Raw genomic sequence first — 15,195 nt, forward strand, 5'->3', positions numbered from 1 at the left:
TCCACACAAAAGCTCCTGGAACCTTCATGACAGTCCTGACAGGCTGGACCCCATGGGGGACACAAGAAGAGAAAACAGCCCAGCCTGGGGTCATAGCAGGGGAAAGGCCCTGTCCTGGGGGCCCAAGGGAAAGATGGGGCCCTGGCTGTGGAAGTTCATGTAGATGGAAGTTAGGACCGCACTCTACACATAGACCTGTGAATAAATGTGAGCCATCCTCACAATAGGGTTCTGGGTTCTTGCCTGCTGCCCTGCCTCCATCCCAAGCAAGAGAGTCTGAAAGGGGTGAGAAAGGACTTTGCTGAGCTTGAAGGCTTCCCATCATCCTTCCTGGAATTTACAGCAAAACTCTTGTTATTAAACAGCCAAGCAAGCAGACCTCCACCCCTGTGTTCCTGAAACACCTTTAATGCACTAAAAACAGCATTTATAAACAAACACAGGGTGGGGGGGGTGTCTTAAAGATTTATCCACAGTCAACTTCAAATACAAAGATATCAAGCACTGCAGGGGCATATGAAAGTGGGATCCCCGGGAGAGCAGGGGCTGGGAGAGATGGGGCTGTGGTGCCGAGTTCTAAGCGTCTAACTTCATACAGGGCTTGGCTGTCCCTGCCCCCAGGCTTGACACACCATAGCCCTGGGTGCTCCCAGGGTTCAGAGAAAAGGGAGAGCCCCTACAGCACCAGGCACAGAGAGGGGTAGCCCTAAGGGCCCCTCATTCTACATCTCCAGGGTATACAGGTGTGTCTTTCCTTCAGTCCTCAGGGGACCAGCTCCTTCTCTTTCCCCTGGTGGGAGGTGGATATCTACTCAGGAGGGACACAGCATGGCAAAGGGGGTGATGCTGCACAGGGAGGGATGTCCCAGGGTGCCTGGTGCATTAGGCCTAGCAGGTAGCCAGGGAGAGATACAGGGTCTGGTCTGGCTGAGCCCCTGCTTTGAATCGTGCCATTTCTGATTCATTCTGAGCCAGAAAACCCCCACAAAAATCATTCAAGGACCCATATAACAACAATGGAATCCACGCAGCTGCCCAGCAGCATGAAAAGCCACGACCAGGGTCTCCTCAGCTGTCCTTTTGTGATCCCACCTACCAGCACCCAAACCTAGTTACACACATGGGAGTCAGTGATGGGGGCACTCACAGCTACCAAGGGCTCTGAGCAGTAAGGATGAACAGGAGCAATGGGGAATTTAGGCTGGTCTCTGAGGACCTCAGAGTAAGACCCTCAGACAAGGGTGGCTCCAAATGCTGCAGTGAGAGTGGCCAGACAGGCCTGCACCCGAAATCAAGTAGAGACAGCACTGGAGGAAAACAGTGGCAGGAGAGCTGCCTGGCTCCCCAGTGGGCCAGAGCAAGTCACCTCATTTTCTGTTTGAAGACTTCCTCTGCTGGGAGCCTAGAGGCAGCTCTCCTTCTCCACCTTTGTCTGGGCAAGAATTCGGCCCTCAGGTTTGGGTGGACACCCTCGTCTGACCCCTCTCAGCCAGACCCCAGGGCAGGAGTGCCTCTCTCAGACCACCTTAGGCAAAGCCTGGGCCTGGACTTGCTCTCTCTGAGCACCTGGCTGGAATAGAGCAGCAGCAAGGCCATGGGGAGAATAGCATTCAGCAACAAAGGGGAAGGAAGCCACAGCTCAGCTCCCCAACCTGCAGCCTCTCCATCCCCACCCTGCCTCAGGCACTTGTCCAGATTCCCAGATCTCTGAGAACCCCTTTCCAGAACTCTGAGTCAAGGGGTAAGACTGTGTCTAGGGACAAAGGTGGGTGTTCAGACCTGCAAACTGGCCTTTTTTCTGCCCCCAGAAGCTCTTCTCCTCCTCTTCCTCTGAAAAATTCAATTCAGAAAAATTCATGTTCCAGTGACCCAGGAAACTCATGTTAGCTGCAGCATCAGGGCTCAGCCCAGCCGAGCCTGAGTTTGGACCCACCTCCCCAGCCTGAGTTTGGACCCACCTCCCCAGCGGCTGGCCAAGCCAACAGACCTGCCCACTAGGAAGCAGTGTGGAGGGGCAGTAGTGGGAGGCCCTACAGGAATGGCAACAGGGAGGTCAGAGGCAGCTCCTCCTCCCCAAGCAGCGTGTCCCTTTTGAGGCTGCTGCCTTTGTTGACGACCTTGATCCTCAGGGCCAGTTTTCGGACACTGGCCGGCCCCAGGCCATCGAAGAAGAAGTCCTCGTTGAAGATGGGATGGCGGCTATTCTTGATGATGGTGCTGCGCTGCTTCTGCAGCTTGCCAGGGACCAGGCACAGGCCCACACAGCAGTTAATGCTGCGGGCATCGCAGAGACGGTCGTACAGGCCCTCAGCGGCCAGCAGGCGCACCCGTAGGCGTGCCTGGGCCGCCTCATACTCAGCCAGCAGCCGCAGACTACCCCTTGGGCCCATCCGAATGGTGTGCTCCCCTCGAGGCACCTGGCTCGACTCAGGGCCTGGTTCTGGGGTGGCCCGGCGGGTCAGGCGGCGGCGGATACCAGGGCTGGTGTCGGGCGTGCTGTCGTCAGCAGACAGGGAGCCATGGCGGCCAACAGAATGCTTGAGCTGGCTCACCTTGGCCTGGCTGTCCTGGGCAAAGCCTTTGAGCAGCGACACAGACCGGGAAAGCAAAGGGGACCCAAAGGGGGAGGACTCGGCAGAGGACCCCGTGTCACTCTCTCCCCCACTGAAGTAGCGGCTGGGGCTCATGAGGGCCCCACCAGCCTCCTTGGACGCCCCATCAGCCCCATTGGCCTTGGCCCCTGCCCGACGGCGCCCAGTGCCTGGGGAGCCCACCTGGGCCAGCGCCCCATGCTCACTGTGAAACAGAGACTCCTTGCGACGTGTGTGAGGGCTCTCAGCCAGCGTGGTGAAGCCATAGGATGTCTGGGCCTTGGGTACTGAGGGCAGGGACATGGCACCCTGGGCCTGTGGGTCAGCATTGGTGGCCTCCTCAGAAGGCCAGTCCTCGGCACTCTCGATCTGGATCACATGCCGTGTAGCTGCCTTCAGCAGGCTCTTGCTCTCGGCTGCCAGCTTGGCAGGCAACCGGGGGCTCCGGGGAGCACGGCGGGGAACAGCCGAGGCCAGGTTCTGTTCCGATGTGGACGGGCCAAGCATGGCCTGTCCCTCGGCCTCTGGGGGGCCTGAGGGTAGCTTGGGGGGGATGAAGAAGTCAGGGATTTTGTCGGGTGTCAGCACATTGCTGTACAGGGGCCCCTTAGAGGCCTTGTCCCCTGACTCACCCCCCACACCCCGAGCGGCTCCGTTTTCCCCAGTCCCCCGAAGCCGCTCCAAGAACCACATGTTGGTTTTTCTCATGGGGGTGGCAAACAAGAGGCCAGGAAGGGTTGCAGCGTCTGGGAAGAAAAGCAAGAGACGGGCGCTGGGGCCTGGCTGCTAGGTGGGTAGGGGAGGCTAGACAGTGCCCTGGCTCTTAGGGGCCAGAAGGGTCCCTCGGGTCACCCAGCTGGGCTCAGGACAGGGGCGGGGCAGGTTCGTCTCTCCCCTTTCCAGAGAGATCGCACTTAACTTTTTAGCACCTAAGCTAGGGAGGCGGGGGTGGTGCTCTGACTCCTAGGGGAGCTCCCAGGAAAAAAAAGCCTCACTTCCACCCCTGCCCCCCTTTTGAGGATCTCAACGTGCTTTTCAAAAGATTCCATGCTCAGTCCCCAAAGGGGACACCCGGGGGTATGGATGGACCCCCAGGGCTTCCAGCTCCGCCCCCCAAGCTCCCACCCACCTGTGGCTTCTCCCTGGACTGTGGGACCAGGAATTCGGTGGGGAAGGAAGGGACAGTGAGTATGGCAGCTGGCAGCGCAGCGAGCTGACCCTCCACTCCCCCCACGGACTCGGTTTGGGGTGGGGGTGGGGTCCCGCAGCCCCTGCAGCCCCGGCGGAACGGGGCGGGTCCCCGAACTCACCCGCCCGGGCAATGGCCCGAGGCTGGGGGTGCTCCCGCGGGCGCAGGGGTCTGGACGCGCGGCTCGCGGGGCTGGCGCGGGGTGGCTGGGGCTCTGATGCGGGCGGCGGCAGCGCAGTCGGACTCATTCACCCGCGGCCGCGGGAAGCCGCCCAACGCCGCCACCGCCGCCGCCGTATTCCTCCTATTACTGCCGCCTGCGCCCGCGCTCCGCCTCTCAGGCCCCGGGCGGGGCGTCACCGAAACGGCCCTCTCTAGGGCCAAGTCAAGGGGACTGCGGAGGGGAACAGTGGTTGCGGTTTGTGTTGGTCACATCTGCCACTCACCCCCCCGCCCCCGCGCCTCAGTACATCTCAAGAGGGCCGCCGCCCCTCACCGTTTGCAGCTGGCCACTTCTCTGGCGAGCAGCTTTCCTGACCAATGATGGAGAATAAAACAATCGCAGTAATAGTAAGCGCAGCTGTGTTTGTTGTGAGCGCTTCCTCCCTGTGCGTCTCACCAGAGCTCCGGTCTCTGACCCTCATGACACAGTAGACAAGACCCACTGACACCCCCAATTGTAGATAATGAAGGTGAGGGCTTCCTTCTAGAAATGAGGACCAAACCGCTCAGACACCACTGAATGCACATCCTCTCAGCAGAATCCTCAAGAGGTGGGAGGGGCTGCTCCTTCATTTCAAGGGCCAATATTTACCGAGCATCCACTGGATGCTGGGCAGCGACCTGGGCCTGAGGTCCCACAGAGAGGAAGGGATACAGCCCCCGTCCGTGGTGATGCCTGCACAGAACACAGGTACGTCATATATTTGTAATTGGGGGCTCTTGGGACAGAAACACAACAGGATGTGAGTGTGACAGCAGAGACAAAGGGAGAAGGCTTGCCATGCAATCCACAGATGGGGAACCAAGAGGGCCCAGACTGCTGCAGCTCCTGAGACCAAGCAAGCCCTCTCCTGCCAGCTGTTGGTGGACCTGCAGCCCAACCCTCACTGAGTCCTGGACGTTAGCTTCCCTCTAGTCTCAGTCCTCTCTCCTGGAACCCAAGGCTGACCAGTTTCCAGCCAGCCTTGGCTTGTGAGGGGCCAGCAAGATGATGTATCACCAGGACAAACCCTGGGGCTGACAGGCGCCTGGTGCTTTATTAAATTATCAATTGTCCAGGAGCCTCCCTCATTCCGGGAATGTCCCCAGGTCACTGAGATGGGGGCAGGGATGAATGATAGCTGGTATAGCTGCTAAGGAGGTAGGGGGCAAGGGAGAGCCCAGCCATCCTTGGAGTAGGGTGTTAGGATCCTATCGTCCAGAAGGGGTGAGTGTGGCTCACAGGAACTGTGACTCCCTCAAGGGGCCTGTCTCAGTTTTGCCCACCCAGCAAACTCCATGAGCCCGTGGTTTGTGCTGGGCAACCACGATGCAGCCCCACAATCTCACAGAGGAGGCAGACACCAAACAATTCACTTGACTGCTGCCTTCAGGATGCCTGGGCAGGCGGCAGCACAACCAAACAGGACGCTAAGCCCCAACTTTAGCTGTGTGAAGAATGCCCACAGGAAACTGGTTGGCTGGGCCCCAAGCCATGAAGAGGAAGGGTTGTAGCTGTCTTGTCCCTGTGGTGTCCTGAAGGCTCAAGCCAGCCATACTGGGGGCTCCAGAAAACATTTTATAGACAAACAGACAAAGAGCACCAAAGTAGAGATGGTGACTCCTAGAACAGTGCTCTTTCCTGCAGCAGGCAGCATGAGGCCTGAGATAGAGGGAGGGCTTTGGCCCACTGAGTCACCTTCCACCACTGCACAATCCAAGGATGGTGAGGCCCAGGAATAGAAAGACGGCTCCAGCCTGTGGAGAGGAACTATGCCACTGACACCTGCTGACATGAGGTGTTGAGATTCACTCCTCACCACCCTTGTCCTGGGCCAGCATTCCCGCTCTGTCACTGTAGGCAAGCATCCAAATCTTTCTGTGCCTCCATCTACAGGCACATAGACAGTTCCTGTATCACAGCATCAGTGTGACGAACAGGTAAGTATTGGTGAGGGGAGGGTCTCAGCAGGGGGAGGCACTTGCCAGGCCTTGAAGTGAATCCAGGAGCCTTGACTCACCACAGCCCCATCCCTGCCCCTACAGGGGATATGAGCAGCCAGGGGCTAGGGTGCCTGAGGAGCCAGGGGCTAGGGAAACTGAGACCCAAAGGATGGTTCCCATTCTTGGTAGGGCAGGGGCAGGGAGATAGGAGTACTTCTTACTCTGCAGCAGCCCTCACAGCAGGCCCCAGGACCACCCCTACACCCTGACCTGCAGCCCCCCTAGAATCAAAGACTGGGGAGGCCACAGCTTCAAGCTCAAGCTGAAGGGGTCAGTGGTATGAGTCACAACCCCTCCCAGCCAAGTTGTGCAACTTCATACTGGGGATCTCATCCTCTGTGCCCCAGGTGGGGTGTAGCACGGTGTGCTTCCTAGGAGCCAGGCCTGGATTCTAGGGTAACAGGCTTGCAGGAAGTGTTTTCTGCTTCCAGGGAAAACACTGAGTGCCTGAGCAGCCTGGGGCATATGCCTTAATCTGGGAGCCCTGAAAAGGAGGGAAAGTCAGAACCATCCGAAGCGCAGGCCTGTCAGCAAGCTCCCAGAGGAACCCAGGCTGGTCTTTCATCACAGGTTAACCAATGGAAGGGTGCTAGAGGAAACTGAGGCACAGGAAGTGGCTGATTTCTGGGGGAACTCAAATATGTCACTCACATCCAGGTCTGTAGCAGGGTGGGTACCAGTGCCCTAACCTCAGTATCCTGCCTTCTTGTCCAAATCCAGGGGGGTACACAGGATGCGACTCATGCAGGTTCCATAGCAAATTCCAAAATCCTGCCTCCCACCTAAGGCTCCCCAGGCAAGAAGAAATCATTGACAGAGTGATGAAAGAAAGTTAGGAAAGTAGAAAGGTACAGAAAACAGGTGTGAGGGACCCAGCTGGAGCCAGGCATGCCCTGCTCCCTGGCACCAATTATCACCAGGACACTCCAGCCTTTCCTGCTCCAGGAGCAGGATGAGAGGATGACGGGCTCCAATCTTAGGCTCCTCCTAAGGTGGAGGTGCCTCCAACATCATGGCCTTCATCCTCACCTGCACAACCAAGACATCAACATCACCAGCTTGCCCAAGAGGCAAATCCTCAAACCCACCCCAGACCTGCTGACTCAGAAATGTGGAGTTTCTTTTTCTTTTTTTTCAGAAATGTGTTTTAATAAGCTTTCCAGGTACTTCTGACAGATACCCAAGTCTGAGAACCAATGGATCACTGAATTCCAGAAGCATGGATGGACATAGGCTCAAAACTATCAAGATGTTTTCTTGATAGTGGCAGACTGTATGATGGCCTCCAAAAAGAGATGTCTAGGTCTTAACCCCCAGCACCTGTGAATGTGATCTTTTTTTAGAATAGATGTCTTTGAATATGAGCTTCTGTTCCCTCATCTGTAACATGGAGAGACTCTGTGCACCCTGAGTTCATGTGGTTCTCAGCACAGATCCCAGCAGAGTGCCAGTAAATAGGACTTCACAGAGGACAAGGGATTGGGAAGAGCCTGGGCCCTGGAGGACCCAGAGCTGTGAATCCATGAACAAATGAAGGGCAACAAGACCTCTCTCTAGCCCAACTTCTCTGGAATCTGACACTTCTTTCTCCACACTCCCTAGTCTAGGGAGTCGTCTCTCCCCTCCCCTGTTCCTACCCTGTCCCCAGCAGCATTCTTCACACTGGAAAATCTTGTCTCATTGTGAATACATGCACATTACCCCTGTGTCCCTGGCAGCTCTCCGTGGCACCAAGCCTCACCCTCACTCTGCTCTGATCTCACCTGACCACACTTTAGGCCATTTATACTCCCTGAGTGTGCTGGTACCACATACCACAGGGCCTTTCCACATGCCATCTCCTCTACCCAGAACTCTCCCCTCTTCACTGGGGCCCATCCTCTGATTATAGCCCCCATGTTATTGCCACAAAGAAACTCTCCTGGGTTTCCTGGGATCTCTTTCACAGTTGTCATACATCTAGTGGTGATTTGCTGATTAAAGTCAATTGATTGTTAACTCCACAAGCACAGATCTGTTATGATCACTATTGCATCTTGGTTGCCCACCAGAGGACAATGTAGGCATGTTGAAGGGTGTTGTGGGGGTAAAGGGTAGATGGACAGATGGTGGGAGATGGATGAATGTATGATAAGAGTAATGATGGATAGCTCAGTCAGGGAATGGAATGATGGATGGTTAGTCATGTGGATAGATGAATGGATGGATAGATGAGTGGATGGGCAGGTGACAGGGTGGGTGGATGGGTAGACTAGTGAATGGAATGAAGTGGATGAATGGATAGATGGACTAGGGAATGGAATGAGGGATGGTCAGTCAGGTGGATGGATGGATGGGTGGGTGTGTTGAGCATTAAGTAGGATGAATGATCAATGGTTAGTTGGTTGGATGGATATGTGGGTGCACAGACGAGAAATGGATGGATAGAATGATTGATAGTTAGACAGAGGGATGGGTGGGCAGGTGGATAGATGGATGGATGGATGGGTGGTGGGTTAATGGTAATGGTAGATGGAGGGTTAATGATGAATGATAGATGGGTGGATGGATTGTGGCTCTCAGTCTCTATGTCACTGAAATGAGATGTGCCATCAAAGTACCCTTCTGGCCTTGCCTTCTGAAGGCTGTGTCCTAGGTAAGGGCAGATGGGAGGAGTTTTACTCCCCAGACCCTTCCCATACATGTCCCCCAGGGCATGGGTAGGGCCTCCCCACAGATCCAGAACCCAGACCCCTCTGCTCTCAGCCCTTAGCAGGATGTAGCAGGCTTGGGCACCTCTTGGGAGAGATGCTGCCATGTTTGTGGGAGAAGTCAGGGGAGGTTCCTGGGGAGAACTGGTGTCTGGGGGACAGAGAGGCTCAGAAGTAACATGAGGGCAGTTCTAAGGATTAGGAGTTAGGGTGTTTGAAAGTGAAGTGGGCATAGGAAAGAAGTAGGGATGTTGAGCAGATGTCCAAAGAAATGGTACAAGACATGAGAGACTGAGGAGATCAGTCTCCGACGGCCAGTTGGAGGCATCTTGGGAAAGAAAAACAAGCTTTTGTCAGATACAGCTCTGGAAAAAGAGAGGTTTGTGCACTCAAGAGATAAACTAGGGTGTCTCCAAAATAAGAGTAGGGTGTGTTTTAGTAGAGAGCTTGACATGTGCTTTAGCTTGGGACCAAATGGAGGTATCTAAAGGAGATGCAGGGGTTCTGGGCAGAGGGCCCCATACCCTGCACATGCATAGCCCCATCTCCTTCTCTCCATGTCCAGGACCCTAGGGCGGCCAAATCAGGGTCCCACAAGCACCTCCAGGGAGACTTATCCCAGCCCCCAGCCCTGTGAGGGTCTCTAAGTATACAAGTGGTCTCATGCTCCTGTGGTCATTCTCAGGTTTAATTACAAACACATTTCAATTTCCAGTCCAGGTTGACAGCTATAGGATGGGGGACTCGTGGGCACAGCCCCAACTGGGCAGCGACATGCTTCTTCCTCCTGCTCATAATTGCCCCCATGTCAGCTGTCCTCAGCAGCCTGGCTGCCCCATTGTCCCAAGCTAGCCCAAAGCTGCCCCCAACCCCAGACCTGGCATCAGCACATACCCTGATCTGACAGCCCCAAAGCACCTTAATTCTCCCCCCAGAAAGACCACCATGCACCCAGTTTCTCAGGTGGGAAAAGTAAGCCCAGCTGGGATAGGAATTGGTTTCCACAGCAGGGAGCTGGGAACCCTCAGGCTCCACAAGTGTAGACTGGGTCCAGCCTGAGGCAGATGGGGCCCAGAGGCCGGGGCTTCAGCCTGGTGGCTGCTCTCTGCCCTGAGCTCTGTGGTGGTGAGAGGAGGCTCTGTCTTTGGTATGTGCACCCAGGCAGAGAGTGGGCATCCTGGACTCCGCCGGTGGAGGGCTCCTAGGCCCCCAACCTCCCAGCCTGGTGCCCTACCTAGCCCAAGGCTGGCTGGAGGAAGGAAGATTCCAGAGGCTCATGTGTAGGAAGGAGAGACAGCGGCAGTTCTGGCCTGAGCAGGGTCTGAGAGAAAGGCTGAGAGCTGTAAGGCCACGGGGCAGCAGGAGCCCAGATGAGAACCATCACCTGCAGGCAGAAAGGGGTGTGAGGTCAGGGCTGAGACAACAGCCAGGGTCCTGGGCTTGGGTCCACTCTTCAGCCTCCTTAGAACCAGAGGCCTATAATCTCCAGAAGCTCCAAACCTCAGCTGCAGGCAGCACAGACTCAGGGCAGAGAGGTCAGGCCCCAGTCCAAGCCTCGCTGTTCTTGCTGTCTGATCCTGGCAATACCCCAACCTCCCTGTACTATCTCCTCTTCTGCAAAGCCAGCATGCTAATCCCAGCACCTGTCTCAGAACCAACAGCAGGTGTCATTACTGCTTTCTGTGTTATTCTGAGGTCACAGAATACACAGACCCACCATGTTGCAGACCATTTTGGATAGCTCACAGAACCACAGCTGGACTGATTGTGGGCAGGAAGAGCTAGGTGGGGAACACAGGAAGGAGATTGTTGCCTTGGGGACCCAAGAGCATCCCCAACCTGCCCAGAAGCTCAGCCCTGGGAAGATTCCACATCAACTCCCCCATGGCTGCACCCTCTCCTGCTTGGACTTCCTACTTCCAACTTGCCCCAGAACCCCACAGAGATCCTAAAATCATTCAGACCTGCCTGTCCCTCCCCAGCACCAAAAGCGTCTCTTCTGCCTCAGCTCACAGTCCAGTCCTGCCTGCCCCAGGTCCACCTGCCCTCACCAGCGATGTCCACCCCTCCTCCAATGTTCACCAATGATGTCTCCTCTGGAAAGGAAACCTGGCCACCCAGCATACAGCAGCATCCATAAAGATCAGGCGATTTTCATCTCCAGTTAATCAGAGTTACCCCAGGACCCAGAAGTTTCACTCTAGGTATGTGCCCACCCCAGGGCAGTGAGAACACATCCATATCAACATCTGCACATGCACATTTACACAACATTGTTCAAAACAGCTAGAAAGTGGACATAACCTGTGTCCATCGACACATGAATGGACAAACACAATGTGGCTGAATATCACTTAGGAATTCAAAAGGAAGGAGGCTCTGACATAGGCTACAATGTGGATAGCCCTTAAGGACCAGTGATCAGTGAGGGAAGCAGACACAGAAGGACACACAGTGTGAGACTCCATTTATATGAAATGTCCAGAACAGGCAGTTCCACAGAGACAGAAGTGGATTTGGGGGTGCAAGGGCTGGGATTGGGATGAGGAGTAACTGCTGATGGGGACTGGAGTTCATTTTGAGGTGATGAGAATATTTTGGAATTAGAGGTGGTGGTTGCATATTGTGAAGTGCTAAATGCCACTGAATTATGCACATTAAAAGAATATACTTTATGATACATGAATTGTATCTCAGTTTTTAAAATGAGGAAAGAACCTGGAAAATGGTTGAATGCCAGCAGCCACACACCTTGCTCAGGGCTCCCGAGTGACCACGCCACGCAGGTGCAGCTCACTCTCGGCAGCCACGATGGGCTGCCCATTCTGCAGGTGGTAGTCAATCAGGTGGCTGATGCTCTCGAACAGCACGTCCTTTGTCCTCACCTACACAACCAAGACATCAGCATCACCAGCTTGTCCAAGAGGCAAATTCTCAAACCTGCCCCAGACCTATTGACTCAGAGACATGGTTTGTTTTGTTTTGTTTTGAGACAGAGTCTCACTCTGTTGCCTAAGCTAGAGTGCTGTGGCCTCAGCCTAACTTACAGCAACCTCAAATTCCTGGGCTCAAGTGATCCTCCTGCCTCAGCCTCTCGAATAGCTGAGACTACAGGCACCTACCACCATGCCCAGCTAATCTTCTTATATTTTTACTCTCACTCAGGCTGGTCTCAAACTCCTAAGCTCAAGAGATCATCCCACCTCAGCCTCCCAGAGTGCTAGGATTACAGGAGTGAGCCACTGCACCCAGCCCAGAAATGTGTTTTTAACAAGTTCTCTGGGTGCTTCTCACAGATGCCTAAGTCTGAGAGCCACTAGATCAGAGAATTCCAGAAGCATTGATGGACATAGGCTCCAAAACTACCAGAACAGAGTCATACTTCCTCTGGCAGGTTGTATGGTGTCCTCCAAAAAGATATTTCTAGGTCTTAACCCCTAGAAACTATGAATGTGATCTTATTTAGAATAAATATCTTTGAAGGTGTAATCAAGTTAAGGATCTCATGATGAGAGCATCTTGGATTATCCAAGTGGGCCCTAAGTCTGGTATCTTTATAAGAAGAGAAAAACTTAAATATGGAGACACATAGAAAGAAGGCTATGTGAAGATGGAGGCAGAGATTGGAGCAATGTAGTCACAACCCAAAAGACAGCAAGGACTGCAGTCATCCACCAGAGCTGGAGAAAGGCCTGGGACAGATCCTCCCTCTTGGCCTCCAGAAGGAACCAGCCCTGCCAATGGCCTGATTTGGACTTCTCATCTCCAGAAATGTGGGAGAACAAATCTCTGCTGTTTTAAGCCACCTAGTTTGTGGTCATTTGGTAGGGCAGCGTGGGAAACAAATACACGCCTGAAATCTTGGAGATACATACCAAGAGTATATAAAATCAGTATCACCAAATCCAAAAACCATTGGCATCTTGGAATAAGAACACCTTAGTATCTCTGAGTGCCAGAAATGGACACAAAACAGAAAGACACCGTGTCCCACAGCTGCTGAGAATGTCATAGACAGTGCTGGACCCGCTGGGCATGTAACACTTGGGGAACATATGAAAATGTACATTTCTGAGCTTTGAGGCAAAATCCTCTGTTTCCATGGCCCCAGAGGACCTGGGAATCTAAATTTTAATAATGTTTTAGTGGGAGTTCTAAAGTTTCTCCAGGTGTAGGAACCACTGATCTAACCCCAGGGATCCAGACCAGGCCAGAAGTTAGGCAGGGAACAGGGAGACCTGAAACAGGGAAGAGGATGGTGGCAGTGGGGAGAACAGGCAGCTGGAGCCAGGGTCTACCCCTCCCCATGGTGTCGCCTAGGCCAGGCAGGGCCCCAGTGTGCTTCAGAGACAATACACAGGCACCTGAAAGTTGTCCTACAGATCCAGTTGTTCTCAGGCAGAAAAGCACTTTGTAAACTCTGAGAAAACTGCAGCCCCCAGCCCCCTGCCCCCCCCCCCCCCCCCCCGCAAGCACCTTCTTTCCTGGGAATAACCCAGGAAGCCTAAGGCCCTTGAATGCTTGAAAATGTTTCATAAACCCTGGAACTCCTTCTAAATTGGAAAATGCTTCAGATACTAGTGATGACTAAATTTCATTGGCTCAAAGCAATACCAAGATGTATCACTACTGTGGGTACCAGGAGGAGAGAAGGGAGAAAAACCTCTTTACTAAATAATGATGCAGTCCAAAGATGCAATTGATGGTTAAAAAGAAATCCAGATTTCAGAGGAAGGCATATGTCTTAGAATTGAAGCAATTCAGTAATTTGAAGACCCTAAGACTCCTTTAAATTGAAACATGCTTTGTAAACCCTAAAAACATCAGAAACTGAAAACACCATATTTATCACTCAAATACAAGCACTGTTTTGCAAGATGCATTAGTGATGATAAATGTGAGAAAGTGTGTCTTACAATGGATGAAATATGGAATTTTGTAAATCCCCAGAGGCCTTGAAATTGGAAAAGATTTTATAAACCTCAAAATGCTTTATAGGGCTCAGTGCCTGTAACTCAGTGGCTAGGGTGCCAGCCACATACACTGGGGGGCTTGGGGGTTCGAACCCAGCCCAGGCCTGCCAAACAACGACAACTACAACAAAAAAATAGCCAGGTATTGTGGCAGGCAACTGTAGTCCCACATACTTGGGAGGCTGAGGCAAGAGAATCTCTTAAGCCCAAGAGTTTGAGGTTGCTGTGAGCTGTGATGCCATAAGCACTCTACCAAGGGCGACATAGTGAGACTCTGTCTCAAAAAAAAAAAAACAAAACATGCTTCATAGATGAGGAAATCCTTCGTAAACCCCAAAATTATTTTTAAACTGGAAAATACTTTGTAATTCTACAGTAGCTGGTCAAGGAGAATAGAATCTGTAAAAGTGCTTCATAACCCTTTAAGGTTTCCCCCATCCCCCACCCTGCAACCTGTGCCCACCTTACCACGCCCTCAGGGTCCACAAGCAGCAGGTGCTTGGGCTGCCCGGCATGCATGCCTGTGAGGACATACTGCCCAGGGTTGGTGATGCTGTCACGTACAAGGAAGTCCCCATCAGCTCGAAGCAGCCTCTCTGCTGCCCGACGGCTCATTCGGCCGTGATACCAGGGTTCCTGCCGAAGCTGTTCCTCCGTGGGGGCAACAGGGGCCCGGCGGGTGGGGGGGCTAGGCCACTGGTCCTCCAATGGAAGGGGGACTGCCGTTGTGCCCGCTGCCACTGAGCACTCATGCAACTTTAGGGCGTCCTCAAAGGGTCCTACAGGCAAGGACAGGAGTGCTGGAAATGGGGGTTGGGCAAGAGCCTGGTGGGAAGGGAGGAGTAGGTGGGAAGATTGTAGCCTATATTGACTGAATACCTACTGTGCATCAGGCCTCACAATAAGCTCAGCCATGGGACATGCTAAGCTCACGGTGCTCTCAACCTGGTACCTGCTGACTTGTTTCCTGGCCTTACTGGTTCATTAATTAAAGACAGGCTTGGATTTTATAAGTACATACAAAGGATGACAGTGTTTCTTTCTTCCCAGTGGTTACACATCTTTTTCTTGTCTTGCTACATTGGCTTCTTGTGTTCTTATCTTGCCTTATTGCATTGGCCAAGACCTCCAACATAGCCTTAAATACCCATGGTGATGGCAGACATCCCTTTCCTGTTCTAACTTTAGAAGAGATTCAGTTAATGTTCTGCTGTGGGCTTTCTAAGGTACCCAGAGTGCCTCTGCAACACTGGACAGGCCACTTCCCCTCTGAGCCTCAGTGCACTCATTGTAAAATGGGGCGGGGAGTTTCTGGAGACAGGAAGCAGCACAATTCAAACCCCGGCCATGGGCCCTTGCTCTGTCAATGGTTTGGGTGCCTCCTTGCAGTTCTGGGCCCTTTGGACCCTCACCCCCTAATGCAGGCTGAACCCAGGTAACCAGGCCTGGCCAACGAGTACACCCATCTCTCCCTCCTGGGCAGAGACTGCTTCAGGGATGACCACATGGCTCCAGTGGGTGAATCAGACCAAGGATTTTTTTTTTTT

General features: G+C 53.5%; 2 protein-coding genes across 2 annotated transcripts in view; both read right to left on the bottom strand.

The window, feature by feature from the left end:
* Nucleotides 1-2,030: 2,030 nt before the first annotated feature.
* On the bottom strand, nucleotides 2,031-3,371 carry C2CD4C (C2 calcium dependent domain containing 4C). The gene has a single exon (XM_012804455.2). It carries the CDS (start codon nucleotides 3,297-3,299, stop codon nucleotides 2,031-2,033), a length of 1,269 nt encoding a protein of 422 aa, XP_012659909.1. The 5' UTR covers nucleotides 3,300-3,371.
* Nucleotides 3,372-11,423: 8,052 nt separating this feature from the next.
* SHC2 (SHC adaptor protein 2) overlaps nucleotides 11,424-15,195 on the bottom strand; it is a 30,683-nt gene continuing 26,911 nt past the window's right edge. The window contains exons 11-12 of the mRNA XM_003788671.3: nucleotides 14,117-14,427; nucleotides 11,424-11,560 (exon numbers count right to left, since the gene is read on the bottom strand). Coding sequence (XP_003788719.1) covers nucleotides 11,432-11,560; nucleotides 14,117-14,427 — 440 coding nt within the window. The 3' untranslated portion in view covers nucleotides 11,424-11,431. The remainder of the gene's footprint in view (nucleotides 11,561-14,116; nucleotides 14,428-15,195) is intronic.

Source organism: Otolemur garnettii, unplaced genomic scaffold, assembly GCF_000181295.1.
Source record: "Otolemur garnettii isolate 467f Iridium unplaced genomic scaffold, OtoGar3 scaffold00029, whole genome shotgun sequence".
Classification (NCBI taxonomy): domain Eukaryota; kingdom Metazoa; phylum Chordata; class Mammalia; order Primates; family Galagidae; genus Otolemur; species Otolemur garnettii.

Coding starts and splice junctions, on each gene's coding strand:
- C2CD4C (XM_012804455.2), bottom strand. CDS start 3,299: ATGAGAAAAACCAACATGTGGTTCTTGGAGCGGCTTCGGGGGACTGGG.